Consider the following 25847-nt stretch of genomic DNA (forward strand, 5'->3'; position numbering starts at 1 on the left):
CTCCCTCGTTTTCAAGCCCATCTACACAAATCTTATATCAAAACGTTTCGCTATCCCTGCTGCCACTAAAAATGTCCACAGCTAAGCCATAGTCCTGATAGTTTTCACAATATGACCATTTGTTTGCAACTCACGCCGTCCATTGACATTCATGGAAACTCCACTCTAGCCACCTCAAATTTGAAGGGCAATTTCTAAACTGCCACTGTGCCTTCATTTTTAATATTTCAGAGACATACTATGCATCAAAATGTAGGTCTGGGTCTTGTAATTCTCACAATATAAAGCTCTTTGCTGTAGGATTTATAATTTTTAAACTACAACCGTTTGAAGATGGCAACCGCCAGTGAAGTGAGCAAGTTGGAGCAGTTTGTTTTTAACTGCTCTTCTCTGCCCTTGCTGTAGAGTGAGTTGCCATAGGAACCCTGGTGTGTGAGCAGGCAGCAGAGTGACAAAAGCTAGAGTGTGAGCTGAAAAATCAGGACATGATTTCTAAACTGCCACCACTCCCTCATTTTCAAGCCCACCTACACAAATCTTATATTAAAACGTTCAGCTATCCCTGCTGCCACTAAAAATGTCCACGGCTAAGCCATAGTCCTGATAGTTTTCGCAATATGACCATTTGTTTGCAACTCACGCCGCCCATTGACATTGATTGAAACTGCACTCTAGCCGCCTCAAATTTGAAGGGCAATTTCTAAACTGCTTCTGTGCCTTCATTTTTAATATTTCAGAGACATACTATGCATCAAAATGTAGGTCTGGGTCTTGTGATTCTCACAATATAAAGCTCTTCACTGTAGGATTTATAGTTTTTAAAACTACGACCATTTGAAGACGCCAGTGAAGTGAGCAATTTGGAGCAGTTTGTTTTTAACCACTCTTCTCTGCCCTATTTGAAATCTAATTTTGAATTTGTGACAGTTTGGCCGGCATCTGGTTAAAGGTTTGGAAATACGTTTTCTACAGTAGAGAGTATTTGAGGTGATAATGCTGCTAATGTTTTTATAAATGTATGTTTTAATGTAACTGTGAAGCACTTTGGGCAACAACATTGCAATTAAATGTGCTATATAAATAATTAAAAGTTGAAATGGATTTCTTACTCTATCAAGCTTGCCATGTGCACTTTTTAAATTTGATCAATCAATTGGTTAGTGTAATGTTTACGATCTTTACTCACTCCAAACACTCCACACAGTTACTCTGCCCACTCCATAAAGTTACTCTGCCCAGTCCAACCTTTTCACAGTTACTCCAGCCACTCCAACCACACAACAGTTACTGAAGCCACTCCACTCAGTGTCTCTGCCCACTCCAGTTGTAGAGTACTGATGGAGGCAAGAACACTTCACACAATTTCCCCAGAAATTGTAGCTTTTCTAGTTCATCTTATAATTTGAATCAGTATGTGCGTTTCTGCAGATATGACTCAGGCAAGTCAAACAGTCGCCACTCCCTATTTTCTGTTTGCTGACTTTCTCTGTCTTGCCTCCTGCTCATGGGGTACTTTCAGTGGTGGCTATGACCACTGAATGAGCTTACTCATGAAGCATGTGCAAGTTCACTGCAAGAGATGTTTGACAGCCTGCTTCCACCACTTTTTTGCTAGGATACAAACTCTGTGATGGTGTTGCATACAACAGATACAATGTAGTGTTTTCACTGCCTGTAGAGATGCTTTTCTACATTTATAAGCACAATTTGTATATTTTGTGTTTTTTCATGAAACCTACTGGGCACAGGTTTGCTTCAATAATTGAAAGATCCTTAAAGTTGTAATTTTTTCATTCTGAAACCTATTTGACATTTTGGCCTAATGTAAACGTGCATCCTGTATTGTATTTGTTATGGTAATTTTAAAGACTGCCTTTATGCTGAGAGTAATGATACAATGTGAAATGTTTCAGACATTTAGGTAATTGAACTACGCCATATATACCCATGAAGCTGTCCTATTAGAGTCTTTATGTGACAAATATTTTTTGGTGTTTTGCCCATTTTAGGTTGTTGCTCTCGGACCCCTTTCACTGATTTTTTAGGATCTCTTTAGCACCTGTGTTGAAAGATGCTTCTTTAAACAGTTTAGTAGCTCAAACTAAAATTCACTGACCTATGTAAATCCCCCCTCGCTTCCTCCTTCTTTAGACAGCTATTTTATGGGAGATTTTAAGTGATTGTAAATCTTCACCTTGTAAAACAACCCAATCAGTTTAAAGATAAATTGATGGCAGAACATTTGTGTATAAATATAAAAAACATACGTGAACACATTCCCTCTGTTCTAAGCTAGGGGAAGAAGAAGCTAGGGGAGGAGAGACAGAATTACAGTGGTCTACCCATGACCTCTTCAAGTATTTAAACATGGATCAGTTTAAATACTTGAAGAGGTCATGCTGCCTTATGCTGAAGAGAAAATGCCCTTGAAATGGGTGTTCCAACAAGACAACCCCAAACACACCAGTAAACATGCAACATCTTGGTTCCAGACCAATAAGATTGATGTTATGGAGTGGCCAGCCCAATCCCCGGATCTTACTCCAATAGCAAACTTGTGGGGTGACAACAAAAATGCAGTTTCTGAGGCAAAACCAAGAAATAGAGAAGAACTGTGGAATGTAGTCCAATCATCCTGGGCTGGAATACCTGTTCACAGGTGCCAGAAGTTGGTTGGCTCCATGCAACACAGATGTACAGCAGTTCTCAGAAACAGTGCTTATACAACTAAATATTAATTAAGTGATTCAAAGGAAAGCAAAATCTTCAAACATTTTTCAGTTTATATAGTGAATGTTTGTTTGTAAAGAAGAATACAAACACTGCTATTTTTTTGAACAGTCTAATATTCACTTTTCTTCAATTTTTTTTTAGAGGAACAACACAAATTTGATATATTTTTCTTCATGTTTTGATTTGGAATAGAATGTGTAGTGTTCCCAATGCATTTGTGTGTATGGAAATAAAAGCCATTAGAAGGATTTTGAGCTTTATTCACTTTTTCAACACACTGCTATGATTTTCAACACAATTGTGTGTGTGTGTGTGTGTGTGTGTGTGTGTATATATAAAATATATATATATATATATATATATATATATATATATGAGAGAGAGAGAGAGAATTTTTCTTTTCCTGATTCATTTGCTAGAAGTTGTACCAAATGAACATTTATTATTGGGTGCATCCATGCCTTGCCTGAGTAAAGGCAATGTCAAACAAGTGATTCTAGGTGCTTCTGTCTTCTGTTGCCCTAATTGAAATCTTGAATGTGAAAATAAATTTCTGAACTGAAAATCACTACATAAGAGTAGTAAGGGCTCATTTAGGAACTGTCTACTATTTGCCAGAAGTTTTGGAAAAAATACGGTTAGGTATAAAGTGGATCTTTTTGTTGTGGGGAAAAATAAATTGGGTAAATGTAGACAAATAGTTTGAAGCTTGATTTTCTTCCTTGTTAAGAAATAGCTCGATCTCCCTCTGTGTGAACCGAAAGACAGGGGCCCTTTAGCAGATCTACCAGTCTCTGGTGAGAGCAGTTTATGTAATACTTATCCACCAAGGATAGCTAAGATGTAAGTATGCTCTGTGGTTTAAATGAAGCATTTTGGTTGGAAATCAAAGTGCCGCCCTGCTCAGCATATTTGGCAGATGAGCAGTAGAGAACTGCTGCTTTAGCGGACACTTTTTCTATTTTTACCTACTAGTAGCTTTATATTAGAATTGCTTCCATATGTTTTCATATCCACAGACTCTACTCCAAATCATCCTTCGCAAGCAACACCAACTCAAAAGAAAACCCCCACATCTTCCACAAGGCAGAAGGACAAAGTTAATAAAAGAAATGAACGTGGAGAAACTCCTTTGCATATGGCAGCTATACGAGGAGACCTTAGTCAAGTGAAAGAGCTCATTCGTCTTGGTGCAAATGTAAATGTTAAAGATTTTGCAGGTAATAATAAATGTCACTAAGCAATATTTTAGACACCGTTGTTGCAAAACTCGCTTGCTGCAGCCATGGCTGCACACTGTGGTCTGAGACAAGGGGGTGAGGACAGATATGAGGGGCCACTACCTCTGGTACAGTATATGAGCTGTCACATGGCAAGTATCCTTCAATACTACAGGCTGACAGGAGTAAAGACTGCAGCAACACTACTCCCATCAGCTAGGTGTAGGAAGTGATGAGCCAATGCTGTAGAGGGGAGAGAACCAGTAGGGGGTCTAAGCTGTGTTCTCTTTCCTCCTTCCTGCCAGTGCAGTGCTCCCGTATGCACACAGTCATTGGTTTTGGTAATTGCTTTCTGATCAGGACTGAGCAGGGTTTTCTTACCTACCCCCTACCTGCATCTTTCTGCTGCCATTTTACATGCTTGGCCACCTCCCTAGACGGCCCCATGCCTGTATCAGAATGAAGTAGATAAGCAACCTGACAGATTTCCTGTATTAAAAAGCTGACGGCACTGTCCCAAATGCTGTCCTTATCTGACAGCACTCCTCTCCAACTTGCTTAGCAGCAGTGTCTGGGGGTCATCCCTTCTCTGGCCACTGGATGACCTTGTCCCAAGACTGAGCGCACTGCCACATTACTCCACAACATATTTTTGTGCTTTCGTGTAGTCTGAAGCCAAAATTTTAAATTTTGTGATGGATGAACTCTATGCAAATATAGAGGACGCATTAATGCAGATCATTAATCGTTTTTACATCAATAAATGTATTTTTTAAATGCAAGCAGTGTACGTACCTGAATTTGACCTGGTATCAGTCTTGCATTCCCTGTTTAGAGCTGATGTGTGAGGAAGAAGCAGCACAAGGTGCCATTCAGTTAATGTACTGGCAAGAAGCATGCTGCGATAAATTTATTTTTTGGAATGTATTTATATGGGGAATAGACTTCCTTATCTCCCTATTTAAAATCTCTTAATTGGTTCATGTTGTATAAGTTTGTTAAGGGGTGTTTATTGCTCATCTGTTAAATTTTGCAATACAAAAGTGTATAATATTTAGCTCCTACATTGAAGACAGGCTTTCTGGGGAGAAAAAGCTTTGTTAGTCACATTGCAGTGATATGTTTAAAACTGCTTATCATGATAGCTTTGTGTCCTGCAATTCCTCAAACAGTATAACTTAGCCATTGTATTCACGAACTCTCTTTGCAGGTTGGACACCACTGCATGAAGCTTGTAATATGGGGTGTTATGAAGTTGCTAAAGTTTTGATTGCTGCCGGAGCTGATGTGAATACCCAGGGACTGGATGATGACACCCCTCTTCATGATGCATCCAGCAGTGGCCACAGAGATGTAAGCATTTCCTGCTTTCAAAGTTTTTAATATGGGGAGGGGGTTTGTTAAGTTTTTCCTCTTTTATTGCAATTCCTTCATTATTTGGCTTAAAGTGGTATTATTGCAGCTTACCAATTCTTAGATGTCATGGCTAGTTTTCTTTTTTTTTAGGCTTTTTTTATTTTCATCTGGCAATCTAGCCTGTTGTTTTTCAAAAGAAGAAGAAGCTCTCCTGCAGTTTTAGCAGTTACAGGGATGGGACAAACTATTTAACATTGACAGGGGTGCTTAAAATGATCATCTTCTATTTATGTGAAATGTTTAGACTCTATACACACTAGCATTTTTTTAAGCTATTAGAATCAATTATGAGCATTGTTTTCTGCTCCTAGAAGCTAATAGTGTTATCCCAAAACAATAAAAGCCGTTTGCTATAACTGCTTCCAAAGCATTAGAGTTTGGCTTCAATTTGTTAATGTATTTAAAGTTTTTCTAAAGCCTAGACATTTTTTATCTTAATGCATTCCTTGCATTAAGGTAAAAAAAGTTTACGTAGCAACATGCCCCCCCCCAGCCCCCTTATAGTTACCCTCATTTGATCCATCGCTGTGCCCATCTGTAGCAGCTCTTTCCCTTCTTTCTGCTGTTACTCACAGGCTTGGCTGAGAGCAACAGGAAACATTGGCTTCTGCTGTCTTCAGTCAAATTCTGTGATGAGGCAGTGGGGTGGGGGGGGGGGGCAGGGCTGAGACATCCAGATGATCCATGTCTTGGTCCTGCTAGAGTGTGGTTCCCCGCAGAGATGGAAGAAAGCCAGCTGGACTTGCAAGCGGTGTATGGGGACACCGGGAAGCCTCATCAGATGTTGCACCGGAAGTGCATCACAGAGCTGGCAGGAAGCCAACGTGAATAACCAGTGGTGTGGGCAGGGGATGGAATCGCTCAGAGTAAATCACAGGCTCAGGTAACAGGATCGAGTTAAGCTCCAGACAGGATGTAATTTTCCAGGTTAGGGCAGCTGGATTTCTGGGCACATAAGCTAAATAGTGCAGCACAAGGGAGGAAATAAAAGCTCCAATTCCATGAACAACGACTACATGTTTCGGGGCATGCCCTTTTTCAGGTCATACTGCTGGAACCAGCAAAAGATGTTTTAAAGGGAGCCAGGGGGATGGGTAATCTAAAAAAACAATCGGGCATTAACCCCTACAGCTCACTACGTACAGTATACAAAGTAATACATTACCAGTAGCAGAATGTAGAATTTTAAAGGGGTGAGAGACCTCCAAATGTAATATAAAATTCAAGTGTAAATTAGATATTCTGTCAGTTAAAGGTGTATATACTGTACTCATCCAAATGTGTGTGTGTGTGTGTGTGTATATATATATATATATATATATATATATATGTGTGTGTGTATATATGTATATGTATATATATATATATATATATATATATACATACACATGAGAAACCATTGAAATGTGTATGTTATGCTTATGTACACTACCCAAGCGAGAGGAAGAGAATAATACACACCAAGAATGAATTAACAAATAGCACTAATAAAAAAAACAGGCTGTTCAAATAATGGTTTGAATGTCAATGTACTCATTCAAGCCATTGGGAGCAAGAGTACCTAATTTGTAAATCCAAAATATATATTTTTTTTTAAACGCAAAATGCTCATCTGTAAGAACATTCTGGGGAATATGTTCAATGGCTAACACGGTTAGGCCTCTAGGGACTTTATTGTGGTGGGAGGCAAAGTATCGAGGGACACTGTGTTTGTCCTTGCCTTCTTTTATAAGCTTTCTGTGTTCGCCAGTTCTCTTACGTAGGGCGCTCTTAGTGCGTATAGTAGCTTGCAAGGGCACTGTAAAACATATACCACATGATCCGTGGAGCATGTGATAAGCTGTTTGATGGGATAAAGAGTTCCAGTGCTGTGAGTAAATGAGGACTGCCCATGTTGTATACCCTGGCATGTCAAGCAGCCACACTTGCGGCATTGAATTATGCCGACTCTAGTGTCAAAGTAACATCTGATATCATCTTCTTTGTTACAAAAGGAGCCTTTCAGTTTACTATGGGCTATATGGGTTTTCAAGGTCCGTGCTTTCTTAAAAGTTATTTGGGGAACCAGAGGAAAATGAGGTACTAATTTGGGGTCTGATTGTAATATATGCCAGTGTCATTAAAAAACATTCCTGATGGCTCTATAATCCTCGTTATAACCAGTAGCAAATCTTCTATTAGATCCATCTTGAAGATTTATTGGAAATGTTATTGGTTGAATGTCCCCCTAAAAATGACGTGTGCTTCAACCAACAGATCCTCAGGGTAACTTTTCTCCCTGAATATGTCAAGGAGTTAATGGCCTTGTAATTCATAGTCCTGAACCCCCATACAGCTTCTTTTTAATCTGTGGAACTGTCCTTTGGGAATGTTCCTCCTCCAGGCAGGATGGTGGCAACTAGTATAGTGTAAGAGTTACCACTGGTTGGCTTAATATAATTTTTAGTGATTATTGATTCCTCCTCCAGGGTAAGTTGTAAATCCAGGAAGATTAGACTGATGGGATCAATAACATATGTGAATCTCAGACCCAATTTGTTATCATTACAGTGTGAGGTAAATTCTAAGAACACCTTTCTGCTGCTGTCCCATATCATTAGCACATTGTTGATGTACCTGCCAAAAAAGATAATGTGCTTGGCGTAGGGATTGTACCAAATATAACATTCTTCACAGTAACCTATGGTGATATTGGCATAGCAGGGGGCAAAATTGGACCCCATAGCAGTCCCTTTAATTTGTAAATAATATTTGTCCAGAAAGGTGAAATAGTTATCCTCAAGACAAAATTCAGTTCCCTCGACCAGAAACTGAGCTTAATGGGAGTTGATGTTTTGAGTTCCTACATTATAAATATTTGAGTGCTGAAAGATCAATCTCACGAGGAATAGATGTGTACAGGGAACTAACTCAAGTGAGGCCCATAGGTAGTGGTCTTCCCGCCTATATTTTTGAAGGTTCTCTATGATGTGACCAGAGTTACGAATGAAAGAGGGCAATTGGCAAACTAAAGATTGTAGAAACCTGCCATAATAGGCCTACCAGGAGGATTAACTAGGGACTTGTGTATTTTTGGTTGGTGGCAAAAGTGAGGGGTACTGCAACTGGATGGCAGCAAAAATTGCTGTTCTTGTCTGGTGAGTACCCCTTTGCTACCTGCTTGTTCAACCAGTAGTTTCAATGGTTTTGAAAGGCTGGAAGAGGATCGTGACCCGGTATGTGTCGGTATCTGACCGAAGGATTAATTTAGATAATTTATTTTTTTTTATCCTGAACAACCACGCTACCTCTTTTGTAGCTTGTTAGATAATGATGTCATGTTTTTTTTCTAAGTTGCTTAAGGCTCTCAAGTTCATTGTGAGATAAATTAGAATTGGGCCTATGGGATGCTTCTTCTCACACATTCTGAGCAAGTCTCTATAAGTCACCTGATAAAAGGTATCCATGAACAGGCCTTTAGTGTGAGAAGGGAAACACTGATTTCAGACAAATATGAGTGTGTTCTGTGAGGGTTCAGAATTTCTAGTGTTAATATGTGGTTACACCCCTTTAGCACCTGATGGATAAATGCATGCACTAGCTGTTGGGATTTGAGCACAGGGATCTCTTGTTTGTTGTATTGTTGGGTCAGTAGCCAGACCTGAACCTTGTAGCTCTCCCTCATTGTGTCTTTTCCCCTATATTGGCATTGTGTCCACAGTAGCATTTGCGTAGGCAGAGCAGAGTAGGACTGGCCATAGAGGGATTACTTTGATGCAGTTGGCCAGCTTAAGCATGTATTGCAATATGTGTGAACTAAATATCTCTATTTATTGCATAGTCTGCTTGAAAGGGTATATACCAGTGTGCAGAGGGTCCTTCAGAATTTCTAGTGTTCTGTGAGGGTGGCACGTTTCTGTCAGATTGCGTATGAAGCGATTCAGGTCTTTAAATAGGTTGAATTTGTTAGCCAAAATACAGGGGGCAAAACTTAAAACTTTTGTGAAGGAGGGAAAGTTCAGCATCATCAAGTTTTTGGAAGATAAATTAAAGATTTTAATGGTACTGGCTTCGGGTGTTATTGTTTCTACTACCTGTCTTTTTTTGTTTTGCCTTGTTTCTTTGTCCTCCTCTTCTCCCTCTATGTATTTTCTTTTTTCTTCCCCCATATTGGGGAATGTTGTCCCTAAAAAAAAAAAAAAAAAAAAAAGGTTTTGGAGGGACTGATGTTGTGGTTGCAGCCTATGTGTCTATGGGTCCAGAAGACCGCGGATGTCCGGGCTTGCTTCTTGCCAGGTCCGTGATCTCACATCCTGTACGGAGCTAAACTTGATCCTGTTTCCTGAGCCTGGGATTTAGCGATTCCATCCCCTGCTCACACTGCTGGTTATTCACATTGGCTTCCTACCAGCAGTGTGGCGCACTTCCGGTGCTACTGTGACATCTGATGAGGCTTCCCAGTGTCCCGATACGCTGGTTGCAAGCCCAGCCGGCTTTCTTCCATCTCTGGGGAGAACCACACAATGGAAGAGCCGGGGCATGGGGCATCTGGATGTCTCCGGCTGTCCACAACAAGGTTTGTGTCCTCATGCCCAAGTCAGACTTTTGCCAACCCTTTTAATGTTTTTTGACATCAATAAATACAGTGTTCTTCACTTTTACTCTTTGTGTACAATTGTGCTACATTGTGGTTTTTGTTCCTTGGAACTCCTCGCATAGTTGTAGTCTTGTACTCATGTACACTAGGCTCTTCTGGACGCCTTTCTCCTGACGGGAAGAGTAGCATTAAAAACGCGGCTAAAGCCTTGTTTTTCCTAACATGTTTAGATGTGTTCAGGCACGTCAAGCATTTGGGAGTTCATTCATTTAATTGGCCGAAATATTATTTCATTTCTTGTTTTTTTTTTCTGAGATTGTCTTATTATCACGCTACTAAAAATTGTGCATTCGTACTGTTTGTACCTTGAAGAAGGGGGCATACCCCAAAAGCTTGTCCTGGATGGATGTTAGTGCAGATTGAAAAAAAAAAAAATAATGGAATTGTTTGTCATAAATGCACTAATATGGCAGCAACACCTAGGCGTGTTTAGACCTGTTTACACACGTTTAGGCGCATCAGGTATTTGTTCTACCCAAACGCTCTTCTTCTGAACCAGATTTTGGTGCACTTTATATTTCTGTCCCTAAATGCCTCTGCCTCTAAATGCTTGTAAATGCCTGTGTGCATGGACACCTAGGCTAACACAGAGGGGTGTTTAGGGGCAGGAAACAAAAAAAAAAGTAAAACTCCTGTAATATTGGCATTTGACAGCTGCAGTGTGCATGGAATGAGGCCTACCATTTCCTTCCCCCAGCCTGGAAATGCTGCTGTTCAAAAATGTCCCTGTGCTCCTTCATCTACAGTGAATGCACCCTAATACAGCAGGTGTGTTACTGTCCAGATTACCAAGTGAAAACAGAGGGGAAAAGACTAAGAAAAGAAAACGAATGCAGTCATCTTATCTAATGATTCGTAAGGTGCAATATATTACATTTTTGTTTTGAGGTTCAATACAACTTTACCAATGTTGGCATTCATGGTAGTATTATGGTTCACCATTGCGAAGAGACCAGACCTATGTATTTTGTGATGTTGTGTTTCACCCTAAAACACCCAATTTCTCCTGCCTGCTCGCAGAACAGTAGTTGGTCGTTTAAACAATAAAGAAAACACATACTTAATAGCCACATGAGCAGTTTTGTATTTTTTTTATTTATTTTTCTCTGTAAAATGTTAACAGCAATAATAGCAAATATAAATAAATGCAAAAAATGTCCTTGCCTGATGTTGCATAAGGAATTGAGATGCTACCTTTTAAGTAGTTTATAAAGGAAGCTGTTTTTCCAAAACACAATCTATCATCATATCCTCAAACTTCAATTTTCATTGTTAATACTTTAGGATATACAGTACATGGCAAGGCAAAATCAATATCAAAGAGCCATATGTTTTGGCATCCCAAAGCCCATTCTTGCAGCATAGTGGTCTTTCCTGATCTGACTTACTGAAGAGAACAGTAAAGACTGTTGGGGTAGATTTACTGAAACCGGTGCACGCAGAATCTGTTGTATCTGTGCATGGCAGCCAATCAACTTCTAACTTCAGCTTTTTTAATTAAGCTTTGGCAATAGAACTTGGAACCTGATTGGTTTCTATGCAGAGCTGCACCAGATTTTGCACTCTTCGGTTTTAGTAAATAAGCCCCTTTGTATCCCCCGTATTGTCTTCCCAGTGCTAGCTGAAAGCAAGGTGTTAAGTCTGTACTTTTGTTCATCTCTCTGGGCTTTGTATTTGCAGGATATATGTGTTGCCTACCTAAAGTGTAGCAGGTTTACTTTAAAGTGGCATTAAATCCGAAAGCAAACAATTATATTGCAGCTTACCATTTTGTAGATGTGATGGCTGCATTCATTTTCTTTTTTAAGTTCTTTCTTCTATTTACACCTTGTGATCCAGCCAGTAAGTCTGTTTCGTTTTGTTTTTTTTGGAAAAACAAGCAGCTCTCCAGCTGAATGTATCAAATACAGGGATAAGACAAAACATTTATTACTTACAGGGGTGCTTACAATAATCATCTTTTATTTATTTAATTTTAAAGATAAGTTCACCTTTTAGACAAAAATAATAAATGCACATTTTTTTGCAGGTAAAAAAAAAAGTGCATTTATTATTTTTGTCTACATGAGCCTGGAAACCATTGCACCAGCGATCAGTAGACCACTGATGCCATGCATGTCTCCTGCAGACCTAAATATCTGCTTGGCCGTACGAGATTTACGAGCTAGCAGATATGACAGGAAGAATCAATGAAGCTGTGAAGTGCCATGGTAGTTCTTTGAAAACTGCAAGCTGACAGCCACTAAGGCTGTTGGGACCTGCAACTTCATTCATTCACGGAAGTCCGTGAATGAATGACGTGGCCATGTGGGCAGCGCCCCACACGGCCGCACTGTTTTCCGATCTGGCAGATAGTACGGGGAAAAGTTTCCCCATACTGTCTGTCAGAAAGGGGGGGGTCAGTGGGCGGTGGCTGCGGCTATGGGAGCATGTTACACCCTAAAAACTGGTGGAACATGTTCCCAAAGGTCAACTTATCCTTTAATACTTTTATCTCAAAAGGAAAAACTGTTTGCTGTAACTGCATGTAGAGTATTAGCTGGAGTTTGGCTTTAGTTAGAGTATTTAAATCTTCTAGTGCAACTAACACTCCCCCACCCAGACTGACATAGCTGCTGTCTAAAGGTGCTCCCTGTACTTGTTCATCCAGAGTAGGAGCACTCTAATACAGGAGGTGTGTTACTGGCCAGATCACCAGGTGAAAACAGAGGGGAAATAGCCTAAGGAAAGACAACTGATACAGCACTAAATCTAATGATTGGTAAGCTGCAGTATATTGAATAAAAATGATTTTTTTTTGGGGGGGGGGTTAATACCACTTTTTGAGTTCCTAGCATCACCCTTACTCAAATCACTAGTTCTTTGGTGCAGCTTACCTTCCTTCAGGGTTCCTCTGAAATATCCAGAATTTGACAGTGCTCTTTCCAATATGAGGAAAATGTATTCTGGTTAGTGGGTTAAATCACTGTGCTTAAAAAATATTTACTCTAGTCACATTTGTAAAGTGCTGCGCACACTGTTGGCACTACATAAATCCTGTATAATAATAATAATAGAGCTACAGATATTCTCTAACAGATTATATAGTGTATTTGCATGGCTGCCTTGTTCAAGATGTAGCACAGTATTATTAGCCTTGGACAGGAAAAGCCTTACAAGTCTGTTTGTTCCCTCTTATATACCTTGGGCACCGCCACCCAAACTTTGTTGGTGGGCAGTGTTTTCCATGTATTCCAATGGCCCTAGTTCACACTAGTGCAGTCAGTTTCCGGTGCAGAAAAAAAAAGTAGAAGCTGCGTTTTTTTTCTGCACTGAACTGTACAGGAACACACAAAACGCATCAGAACGTAGTGTGGCGTGAACTGTAAGCAAAAACACATCCGCAGTGCATTTCTGTTGTTGTGCACTCTCCCTCATAGTAGCAAATGAAAAAAACACTGTTTGTTTTCCTCACAGCTGCATTCCTCCGTGCTTTGGTTTGCTGTCAGCGGTAGTCGAAGATATACACATTTAGAAACTAGACATGGCATGCACAGAGCAAGTAATGTTTAAGCACACAAAGTTATTGTTTTGGCAAGCAATATTACATGTGCAGTATTAAGGGTAGGAATAATAATTCCACAATGCTCAGAGTTTCTTCTTGTACGTAATGTATTGATGTGCTTACGTAGGAGAAATTTTATCCCATTTAATTGATGGTTAGTGTGTAATAAAATATAGTGGCTTTAATGAGTTAAAGTGCAATGTTCTTTGCAAAGTACAGGAGATGAGGGCAAGATGAATCGCCAAACATGGCTGCAAAATTATTTATTTAGCATCTAGAATCTTTGGAGAACATTATTTTGGCAAGTGAACTTTAAACGTTATTTTGAAAGTCACGTGATTGCTGTATAGTTGGTCTATAAGAGAGCACATCTAATACTTCTGTCTTGATTTTTTTTTTAAAGTAGTATGCATGGAGTAAATGTCTACAAAGGGAACTCTTTGACAGCTCCCCTAACATACAATATACAGTATGAACACAGAAAAAGTCTTCATCAACATTGCAACATTTAGTCCTTGTAAATGGATTGCCCATAGGCAAAGTGGCGCACGGGTATGTCGCTGCCTACTTCTGGATTTCGGGTGCACGCAGCCCCCCTGGCCGCATCACTGTGATTCTACACAGCAGGTACCTGTCAGCAAGTCCCGGCAAATGATTCACAGCCGAGACCTGCTGATCCGGCTGTGTACAATCACAGCCCAGAGCTCTGTTTTGGTAAGCAACACAGAGCTCTGTATAGAGGGAGCAATCTGTAAGTTTCTCATCCCAGCTTTGCAGATCATTTAGTAAAAGCAGCACACTTTGCATACATTACACATAGGCACACATTTAACCCCTTGATTGCCTTTGGTGTTAACCCTTTCCTGGCTAGTGTCATTAGCATAGTGACAGTGTATAGTATTATCATTGATCACTGTATTAATGTCACTGGTGATGTCAGTGGCAGTGTCAGACTGCCCACCACCACTCCCGCAGTCGCATTAGAAGAGATCACTGATCACCACCATTAGTAGTATAAAAAAAGAACAAATTCCAGTATATATAACATAGCTTGTAGGTGCTATAACTTTCACGCAAAGCAATCAATTTACACTTGTTTGTTTTTTTTATCAAAGACATGTAGCAAAATACATTTGGCCAAAATTTATGAAGAAAGTTTTATTTTTTTTAATGTTTTTTTGTTTTGTTTTTTCAAAATGTTCGGTCTTTTTCCGTTTTATATTGCAAAAAATAAAAAACCCACTGGTGATCAAAGACCACCAAAAGAAAGCTCTATTTGTGTCAAAAGTAAATTATATAAATTTAGTTCGGGTAAGGTGCTGCATGACCATGCAAATACCAGTTAAAATAGCTCAGTGCACTATAGCAAAAAATGGTCTGGTCATGAAGGGGGTAAAAATTCCAGGGCTGAAGTGGTTTACAAGTCCTAAAACATTTTTTCATACAAGAGTTACAATAAGAGAGTGCTTTGTCGTACACATTGAACTATGCCTGAGCACATATTTGGAAATATGGAAAAACAGTATTGCACTGTGGCTGGCTTACTGATATGGCCATCTGTGATAAACTGTGTGCTAAAATTGCCATATAATTGGAGCTCGTATATAGCTCTACAGAATGCCACATTCCATTATTTGTATATGTGCAAATATCCTCCATGTTTCTAAAGTCCATTTGGTGCTGATGTTCTCTTGTCGCCCCTCGTGTTTCTAAATGCTTGGTAAAAATACTTTCACTTAAGCATTATAAGTCACTACCTAGGTTGTATAATGAACAATACACTTAAAATGACACATGTTGCTATGGGTTAGCTTGAAAAGAAACACGCTCTTCTCTAGTGTTTGTATAATGTATTCTATGAACTGAACAAAAACTTGTACTTAGTTATCCAGGCAGGATCCTAAAATTTTTGTTATCATTATAGATTGTGAAATTACTACTTCGACATGGTGGCAATGCGTTCCAGGCCAATAAACATGGAGCACGTCCCATTGATGTGGCTGACTCTGAGGAACTAGAGCAGCTACTAAAACAAGAAATTCCCCTTTCTGATGATGAGGAAAGTTATACAGGTATGCTGTAATTAACCCTGTTTATGTATCCTTGCATTTTATTATTTTTCCCCATAATAATTTTTTTTAGGTTTTCAAGATTACACATTGGTATGGATGATGAACATGCAGAAAAGCAAGTACAGTTCAGCAAAATTATTCATAGAGAAAGTATATAAAGCAGGTACAGGAGGTATATGGAATCAGTGTTGAATACTGTAACATTATTAAACAGTTGTCTAAAGGGGTTTCACATTTCTTTGGGGATTGTCATGTGTGTCCAAAGAGGGGGGTTTCTGGGATTTTACCCCAGGACAAGCTTTTCTTCTTTTATTTTTAAAGATGAATTTTTAGTATAGAGGACATTGTGGCTAGACAAAGCGCAACAGGGCTAAGTTGGTAAAGGAGTAAAATAAATACTTACCTATTCCCTTGCTTCTACGGACTTCCTCTCCTTCATGAAACCTGGCCCATAAGCTCAATTTTGCTGCCCGTCCAGTTGGACCTCTTTGAAATCATCACCTTCAGGGCAGGATCAGTGGTCCTGTGTTGCACATGAGGATGCAGAGGGTCCTCCAATAACCCATGAGCATCAGACAGCGAAGGAGAGCACTGGCTGTCGGGAGTGAGGGATAAGGCAAGTATGCTTACCTTATGGAACTGTAGCTGAAGCTTCTGTTAGCTCATCAGCAGATGTGGTTGATCAGTGTGGTGTGCACCCCTTTATTTTGCCATTGTGATTGTTTCATGGAGTGAGACCTGCTCAAGGAGGGGCTGCGCCCACTGTGGGAGGAGAATAGACAAAAGGATGAATGAGAGGCGCTATTTTTTACATGTAGCCTCCTTTCTTAGCTGTCATGACTTTTTTCTGCATGAAACCGAAAATATTTCTCTGGTATTTCTACATATATTATGTTGTGTACTGTATGCTTTGTACAAGGTGTAAACTTGAAATGAACATTCACCTTGGCATGTGATGCTTAGGCAGCTTATTGCTTCTCTAGTTTTACCCTTCTCTGCCTCATGATTGTGTTAAACTGTATCATTTACAGTGGTAAGGCTAGCAAGATATGAGCCCACAGATAGATGTTGTGAAAAACAAATCACTAATGAATGTAAAATGCATGTTTCTGCCAGTAATGAAAACCCTTTGGCCTTTACTTGGTTAAACAGTCCCTTTAATTGGTTGCATACACTTTTCAGCATTCTAACAAATACAGTGGTATGTTGCAGATCTATCAGGGCACTGTTTTTCATTGTAGTTAGAGATGGCCTTCCTATAGCTTTTATATCTATTTTAGCTATATACTGATATATAAAATAAAGATTAGCAAAAGATAAATTACCTAAGTTAAGTGTGTTATTATTTAATAACCTTGTTTTATGCATAGTTTATCATTTTGTATGCTGATTGGACAGCCATATTTACGGATATATAAAGAAGGCTTTACATCCTTTGCCCTACTTATGTCAGTAGAAAGATTTGTCTTAAAACAATAAATGCACTGTAGTCTGTATTGAGGGGAAATACTTACAATGCACTTGTACAATGCACATGGTCCAGAGGCCATGTCATCTTTGCCCAGACTGTAAATGATGAAAAAGGAATTTCTAAGCGGCAGGGTTTTTTTTCATTGCCAAAAAAGGTAGTTTTTCTTAATTATATATTTTTTTAATGCAAAGACATTTAGTAATTGTTGATATGTGCCTTTATTAATGCTTGGGAATCAGCCTATTTTAATAGAATTTTGTTTTTATTTTACAGACTCTGAGGAGCCCCAATTTACTAATCTCTCCAGTGTAGATGAAAACTTAGATTCAGAGGGCGAAAAGGAGCCCATGATTGAGAGCAAGCATGCCACTGCCAAGGGGACACCTTGCACTTCAGGACTTGATGAGTATGAATTTAAAGATGATGAAGAGGAAGATGATGACGATGACGACGATGATGATGATGGTGAAATGGGCAAAATGGTGGAAGAAAAGCATGTGATTAGGAATGAGATTAACAAAGAGTGCTCTGAAGGGAGCGAGAGTTTCTTTGTCAAGAAAGATAAAATAGATTTTCCAAAACTATATAAAAATAGAAAACCAAAACCATCCCGCCTATTGTTCACAAGCTCCGATAGCTCAGATGATGATTTGCTTCCTGAAAAAGTGAGCCTTGCTACTGAAAGCCTAAGTTCTGACATCCGACACAGAAAAGAGTACAATGTTCTACATGAGCAAAAGGAGAAGGGCAAAGTCAAGAAAAAAGTGAAGAATCAAAGTAAAAACAAAGAGAACAAAGAATTGAAACAGGAAAAGGATAAGAAAGAAAATGTTAAAGTAGTGAACATAGTGATGAACTCTGCTTTGGATTCGTTAGAAAAATCAAGAGATGAAGAGGTGTTTAGGAAATCTCTGTGTACAAAAGATGAGGGGTCCTTACATTTGTTTCAGATAACCCCTGGCAAATCTCCCAAGCACACATTCACTTTTGTTGATAAGCAATCAACACCACTAAAACAAGACAACACTAAAATGTGCGTTTCACCACCTGGTGGATCCGAATCATCATTACAAGCAGAAATCTTCCGTTTCGATCAGAGCCCTGACTCAGAATATGCACTGGAAAGCTCAAGCAGCACAATTTCCAAATACAAGGAAAAAAGTAAACATGCAAAAGACTTTTTTAATGAATATGGTGGTGACAGGGCTGCAGTTAAAAGCAAAGAAGATGACAAAAGCCCTTCCTTTGAAACAGCAGAATTTGTTGCAAAGAAAGACAAGGAAGGCAAAGTATTAAAAAAGCACAAAGTAAAGCATAAAGATCGGGAAAAAGACAAAAATAAAAAAGAGCTAGATGTGGAAAAGGATAAAAGCAAACACAGAGATAATAAAAACACACAAAGAAATATAGAGTTTGACCGAGAATTCTGGAAGGAGAACTTTTTTAAAAGTGATGAAAATGATGAAGAATTTTTGAGCATAGAATCCAAAAACCCATCTCCAGATAAAAAAGGCAAGTTGGAAAAACCACAAGCAAAAGAAGATAAAACAAAAGAGAACCATGACCACAAAGAAAACACTAAAGAGCTTGAGGAGACCATAAAAAAAGAAAGGGATACTAATATTTTTCCAGAAAAAGGTGATATTTTTTCAGGGAATGCACTTGTTAAAGACGAGTCAACAAACCTTGAAAGGGAAACAGATGCTGAAATGCTTGTTAAAGAAAGCAGAGAGAAGTCTGAAAAGAGACTAGCACTTAAAGAAAAGGACATTGATAAGTTGGATAAAAAATGCGCAGACAAAGAGAAGAAATCAAAAGATCACAAAGCAGAGAAAGAGAAGATAGACATACATGACCACATAGAAAAATGCAAACCACATTTACAATCCGTACAGAAGGAAAATGATAAACTAAGAAATGTTTCAACCAGCAAAGAAAAGTCCAAAGACAAACCTGAGAAGAAACTTGAGAGGATTGAAAAGGATAAGCATTTGAGTGAGCAGAAAGTTTCTCCTGATAAAAAAATTAAACAAATGGAAAAAGATCTGGAATCAAGCAAATCTGACAAAGGTAAACGCAAAGAACGGGATTATCGAAAGAAGGAAAAATCTAAAGAAGGAGATTGTTTCACAGGAACAAGTATAAAGCACAGCCAGGAGGATCGGAAACCAAGTAGCACAGAAAACAACAAGGTATTGCATGAACGGCTGTCATTAGTAAGGGAAAAATCTAAAGAGGAGCAGCAAAAAATGGCTGAATATAAAGAAAAAGACCGCAAAGACAAGGAAAAGGATATAGATAGATATAAAGAACGAGATAAGCATAAAGACAAAACACAAACAAATATATTGAAAGTAAAACCTAAAGAGTCTGAGCCAGAAAAGAGTAAACCCAAATTACAACTACTCAAAGATACCCGACCAAAAGAGAAAAGATTAGTGAATGACGATCTAATGCAAACTAGTTTTGAGCGAATGCTTAGTTTGAAAGACCTTGAAATTGAACAGTGGCATAAAAAACATAAAGAAAAGATCAAACAAAAAGAGAAGGAGAGGCTGAGACATCGAAATAGTACTGAATTGAGTAAACTTAAGGAAAAAGAAAAGCAGAGACATTCGCTCACACCATCTAAAAACAAAGAGTTAATGAGATCAAAAAGTTCAGAGATGTCAGACTCTGGCCCTAAAGATAAAATGCTAAAGGATGCCACAAGCTGCAGATCACAGTCAGTTGATGGAAAAAATGTGTCACATCCTGGAAAAACGCTTTTAATATTGGAAAACAATAGCCTAGCTAGGTCTCCTCGGTCAGAGAGTGAAAAAACTGGTCTAAGTTCTCGATCTATATCAATGATATCAGTTGCCAGTTCTGAAGACTCTTGTCATGCTACTGTGACCACACCAAGGCCTACTATTGAATATGATTCAGACTTTGCCCTTGAAGGTTCAGATTCTCAAATGTCTTTCTCTCAGTCCCCTTTTCTATCCACTGCTAAATCACCAGCTGTTCATGACAGAGAGCTGGACAGCCTTGCTGAGCTACCTGATCGTGTTAAGCAACCTGTGTCAAACAGACTTCTCCCAGGTTACCTCAGGTCAGTGTCTGTAGAGGATACTAAATTGGCAACCAGTGAATGCAGGCCAGTTGTAGAAGTTAGAAGATGCAGCATGCCAGCTGCTTTTGTTGATCAAGTTAGGCCCTCCCCTACAATTTTAGAAAGCACTTTACAAGAAACTACATCAGTTGCTCCATCAGTGCCTAGCAGCTGTATGTCTCCAAAAATAGAAGAAAAAGATTTCCAAGGTAGCTTTTCTAATTTACATCCAAGTAGTAAAAAATCCTTACCTTTTAGTAAGCATACTGGAGATTCAAATATGTTAGTCCAAGAAACTCAAACCATTCCAGAGGGATCTCCTGTTATAAATAGCACTGACCAAGTCAGTTGTCCTGTAGGAATGTCTTCGCCTTTGGATTCTGAACCTGCAAAATCGGTTTGTTCAGAACAAGAGTCTGCCACATTTGCTGATGCTGACAGCAACACATCTCAGGATTTGCTCTCATGTAGACAAGATAACACCAAAACAAGCCCAAATGAAGCATGTTTACTTTCCTCTCCTATATCATGTCCTACTGTTACATCTCCACCATCTTCAGATCTACATAGTACTCCAAAAACTTTGCTGCTTGGCAGTTTGACACCTAGCACTCCAATAGAAGAGCAAGCTTGTGCAAGTGCCAACTCAAGTAGTGTCAAAGGAAATGAGGTAAAAGAAGACGAACCCAAGCTTCCTGAAACTGAGCAAACTGCAGTATCCACAGCAACACCTCAAGAAAATGTTCACCCTGTTGACAGGTTAACAATTGTCCTTTCAGACTGCGTTGTGGAAAGAATGCAAAACACAGCAGAGATACAGGCGCCTAATCTTTCAAAGAAAATCACACCAAGTTCAAGTCCAGCAAAGGAGAATATTCTGGTGGACAAACAAGAGGAGGAACAGTCTAATTCTACAGACTGCAAACCTGTTCTAGAAAATCTTACAGCTTCACCGAGTGACAGAAAAGATGACGATGACTTGGAAAAGACGAGTGGAACTACAGAAACACTTAAAGAAAACACACTTCATCAAGTCAACCATTCTGGTAACACGAAGGACGCATCTTTGCAAAAATACGACTTCTGTTCATCTGAGAATCAAACTCCTTCAGTACAGGAAGAGATGCAGAAATTTAGCCAGACCATTAAGATGGAAGTAGAGGAAAATACTGAAGTAAAATCCGAGCCTCAGGAAATTCCTCAAAGAATTACAAGAAATCGTGCTAACATGTTGGCCAATCAAAATAAGCAAGCGCAGGCAACCTTTTCCCACACTTCAGAAAAGGACACTGTTGAAAACACTATATCCCTGAGAGGGAGAATACGACTAACTGAAGAAGATGATGTACAAGTTCATCATCCACGTAAAAGAAAGATGCCTCGTGTGCCTCAACCTGGTCTAGTTAATCCTTCAATACAGCAAGCAAAAGAAAAAACGCAACAGTCCTTGGCTGCAGTTGTGGATTCTTTGAAACTGGAGGATATTCAACCATATCAGTCTGAGAGGGCAAATCCTTATTTTGAATACCTTCACATTAGACGAAAAGTAGAAGAGAGGCGAAAGATGCTGTGTAGTGTTATCCCTCAAGCACCACAGTACTATGATGAGTATGTGACCTTCAATGGTTCATATCTTCTAGATGGGAATCCCTTCAGCAAGCTTTGCATACCAACAGTAAGTCAGCTGCTAAATCAGCAGAAATGTTGATTTAAGTTTTAGGTAATTTTTTTAAGCAGAACTCCAGTCTGCAGTAATGTTTTTATATTTCCCCTAAGCTTGCTGCATGCCTTTTTTCCCTTATTTTGCTTAAATGTGAACAGTTCAAAGACCATAAAGCAGTTACTGTTCGTTGAATTTGTTTGCAGTCCAGATTATGCTGCTCAGCCAAAAACACTAACCTCAGTTACCTCTTTATATTCCTTACTGCTCCTGTATAAGTGGATAATACAGCACAGAATATCACCTAATACAATAATGAGCACATCATATCATTTGTACTTGCTGAGAAATAACACTGCATTCACACAGAGAGAACAACACAACTACTTAAAATATACTGTTTGTTTTAAAGGAGCTCCTGTGTAGGGGGACACAGGGCATTCATTGCACAGGGAAGAAAGGGGTTTCTGCAAATAACCTTTTCTCATCCAGATATAACAAAATGCTTTTACATGTCTATAGTCTGGATCACACTGCACAGACACTAGTTTGATCATCATTTCAACTGCTGAGTCCCATGATTCTGTGTGCACAGGGAAGTGTTGGGCTTTACAGCTAACCTCCTTCTAATCCAAATAAAAGTGGCTCAATGAACACTGTACTCACCACGAGTCAAAACAATTGTGATTGACACCCTATGTAGCCCACAGAGCATGTCTAAGGCTGTAATTCTGTCTCAGGGGAGGCTGGGCGTTGTCAAACAGGGAGTGTGCATACTCCAATGCCCTTGAATGAATAATCGGAAGCACAATGGAGATAAAGTTAGGAGCAGAGTAGTTTTCCACTAAGAAATGGCGGCAGAAGCACAAAATATATTATAAAGAAAAATCGGCGCTTTTTCAATATATTGGCTTTCTATCATAGCTAACTGAACTGCATAAATATATTTATTAATTTAGCGACTGAAAAAATAGCTACCAAAGCTATTTTTTCAGGTTTTGCACATGCTAAAATTCACATTTTAGAACTGAAAATTTGTCAATACCCCAAATATATCTTTTTGAAATCAGAAAACAGCAACTTTGAGGTTTTGACCAGTAGATGCTAGACATGTCTAGCCTTAAAATTGCATGTGCTCATGAAACCGCACAAACTTTAGTACCCCACATATCCCATAGGTGACTCTTTAAAAGCCTTTACGGTTATTAGTTTAGAATTAACCTTACGGCCCTAGAATTACTCTGCCACTCATGGCAATATTTAACTCGTAGTACAATCATTGTTTTTGTACATAGGCACACCAGCCAGATGAAGGTTTTATCCCCTTCCTGACAAGGACATTTTTTTTTGCTATTTGGCACCAAGCTATTTTAACGGATAATTTTGTGGTCATGCAATGCTGTAACCATACGAAATTTATATCCTTTTTTTCCACACAAATAGAGCTTTATTTTGGTGGTATGTAATCACCACTGGGTTTTTTTTTTGTTTTTTTGTTTATATCGCAAAAAATAAAACTGTGGAAAAATACAATATTTTCTAAAATTTCCTCATAAATTTAGACCAAAATGTATTCTGCAACATGTCTTTGGTAAAAAAAAAAAAATAAATCCCAATAAATATATATTAATTGGTTTGTGTGAAAGTTATAGCGTCTGCAAAATATGGGATACATACTGGAATTTATACAGCTTTTACTTTCCGACTGACTCACATTTCTTGAGGTGCTAAAATGCCAGGACAGTACAAAAACTCCTCAAATTACCCCTTTTTGGAAAATAGACACCCCAAGGAATTTGCAAAGAGGCATTTTGGTCCTATGGAAGATTTTTTTCAAAACACATTCTACTTCTCCCGAGTATGGGGACTTTTCAGGAGCCTAACTGCATACAGGCCCCAAAAAACTAATGCTCACCTTCTGGCATTCAAAGGGTGTAATTTCCTCTTTTCACTTCCTCACTACCTATCACATTTTTAGAAATGCCAGAATAGCACAACTGTCCCAAACCCCAATAACCCCAAGCTATTTGCTGAGAGGAATGTTGAGTCCATGGAAGATTTTTTATTTTTGCCACAAGTTTTTATAAAATGACTTTTTTTTTTTTTTTTTTTTTTTTTTACACAAAGTTGTAATTTAATGTATTGCTCACACATGTCATAGGTATATGTGGAATTACACCCCCAAAATACATTCTGCTATTTCTCTCAGTTTTAGGATACTACATGTGAAACTTTTTGGCAAGCCCAAAATGACCACTTTCAGGCTTTCAAAGGGCGTATTTCCTCATGTCACTTCCTCACTACCGATCACAGTTTCAAAGGCACTAAAATGCCAGGACAGTGCAATCACCCCCTTTCCCCCAAATGCCCCTTTTTTTGGAAAGTAAACACCTCAAGAAATGTATTAAGAGGCATAGTGAGTATTTTGCAGATCTAATTTTTTTGTCACAAGGTATTGAAAAGAAAAAATACATTTTCATTTTCTAAAAACTTATGGCAACAAATGAGATCTGCAAAATACTCACCATGCCTATTCGCAAATGCCTTGGAGTATCTACTTTCCAAAAAGGATAATCTGGGGGATGCTTTGTACTATCCTGGCATTTCAGGGCCTTCAAATGTATGATAGGTAGTCAGGAAGTAAATTGAGGAAATAACACCTTTTAAAAGCCTTGAAGGTGCTTATTGTATTTTGGGGTCCTGTACATGGCTAGACTGTGAAAACGTCTCTCACATGTGGTATCCCCATAATCTGGAAAAGTAGCAGAATGTGTTTTGGTGTGTAATTCCACATGGTATGTGTGAGAAAAATCTTTTTAAAGTGACAACTTTGTGTAAGAAAAACAAAAGGGGTGAAATTTTCCAAAAACTTGTGGCAAAAAATAAAATCTTGCATGCACTCAACATGCCTCTCAGCAAATAATTGGGGTGTCTACTTTCCAAAAAGGGGTAATTTGGGGGGTGTTAAAACTGTCCTGGCATGTTATGCACAACATTGGAAGCTTTTGCCACACATCACCCTCTCTTCTGACCACTTGAATACCAAGTCTTTTCTGACACTTTTTGTTTACTTGAAAAAAACTAGTATTTTTTTTTTTACTAGAAAATTGAACCCCCAAACATATAGTTTCAAAGCAGAGGCCCTAGAGTATAAAATGATGGGTGTTGCAATATTTTATATGTCACACAGTATTTACACAGCGGTTTTTCAAATGCAATATTTTTGTAAAAAATAGACTTTTTTTATTTTAATGCACAAAAAGAATATATTGACCAGTTGTTTGGTATCTGTTTACTCAGTGTAGCATTATCTTTTATATTTAACAAAACATGACATGCTTTAAAATTGAGCACGCCCATGCAACAGTGACAAACCTTTTTAATAACCACAGACGACGCTTTAAAATCCTTTACAGATTACCACTTTAGACTAACACAAGAGGTCTAGTGCTATAATTACTGCCCTTGATTTGACAGTCGCAGTGATGCCTCACATTTATAGTGCAATTGTTTACATACCAACATGGGCCTTTGTAAAGGGAGGGGGGGATTCATTTTTTTATTAATATTTATTTTGCTTTTTTTTTTACACAGTCCCTTTCTTGTGTTTTTTATCGCAGGGAATGTAAATATCCTCTGTGATAGCAATAGGCTCTGGGGTCTATTCGACTCTAGACCTCTCCTCTGCCCTTAAAGCATCTGATCATGCCAAGACCAGCATGATCCGATGCTTTCCCAATCTGAAAATGGAGCTGTTTTTATCCAGCAAAACCGAAGTGATGAAATGCTCGTTGCTTCAAGTTTCTTAGACCAAAGAGATGTTTGCAGCCATTCTGCTCTCCAATCATCTCTATGGTCAGCCAGCAGAACTGCCAGCTGCATTCTCAGGTTCCCCAGTGGGACGGTAGAACCTGAAAATGCCATGGAAGGCAGTGGTAGGGGGTATCCCCTCTTGCTGCTTATAAAAGTGATCCAGCAGCTAATTCGCCTCTAGGATTGGT

The 25847-nt window shown here is 38.9% G+C and overlaps 1 protein-coding gene across 6 annotated transcripts in view; it reads left to right on the plus strand.

Moving 5' to 3' along the window:
- ANKRD12 (ankyrin repeat domain 12) overlaps positions 1-25847 on the plus strand; it is a 179822-nt gene that overhangs the window by 124559 nt on the left and 29416 nt on the right. For all 6 annotated transcript variants that reach the window (XM_089670995.1, XM_089670996.1, XM_089670994.1 and 3 more), the window contains 4 exons: positions 3753-3953; positions 5164-5306; positions 15474-15621; positions 17366-21861. In XM_089670995.1, coding sequence (XP_089527121.1) covers positions 3753-3953; positions 5164-5306; positions 15474-15621; positions 17366-21861 — 4988 coding nt within the window. The remainder of the gene's footprint in view (positions 1-3752; positions 3954-5163; positions 5307-15473; positions 15622-17365; positions 21862-25847) is intronic.

This window comes from Staurois parvus, unplaced genomic scaffold (genome assembly GCF_062004578.1).
Source record: "Staurois parvus isolate SC_StPar_1 unplaced genomic scaffold, SC_StPar_1.0 ptg000097l, whole genome shotgun sequence".
Lineage (NCBI taxonomy): Eukaryota > Metazoa > Chordata > Amphibia > Anura > Ranidae > Staurois > Staurois parvus.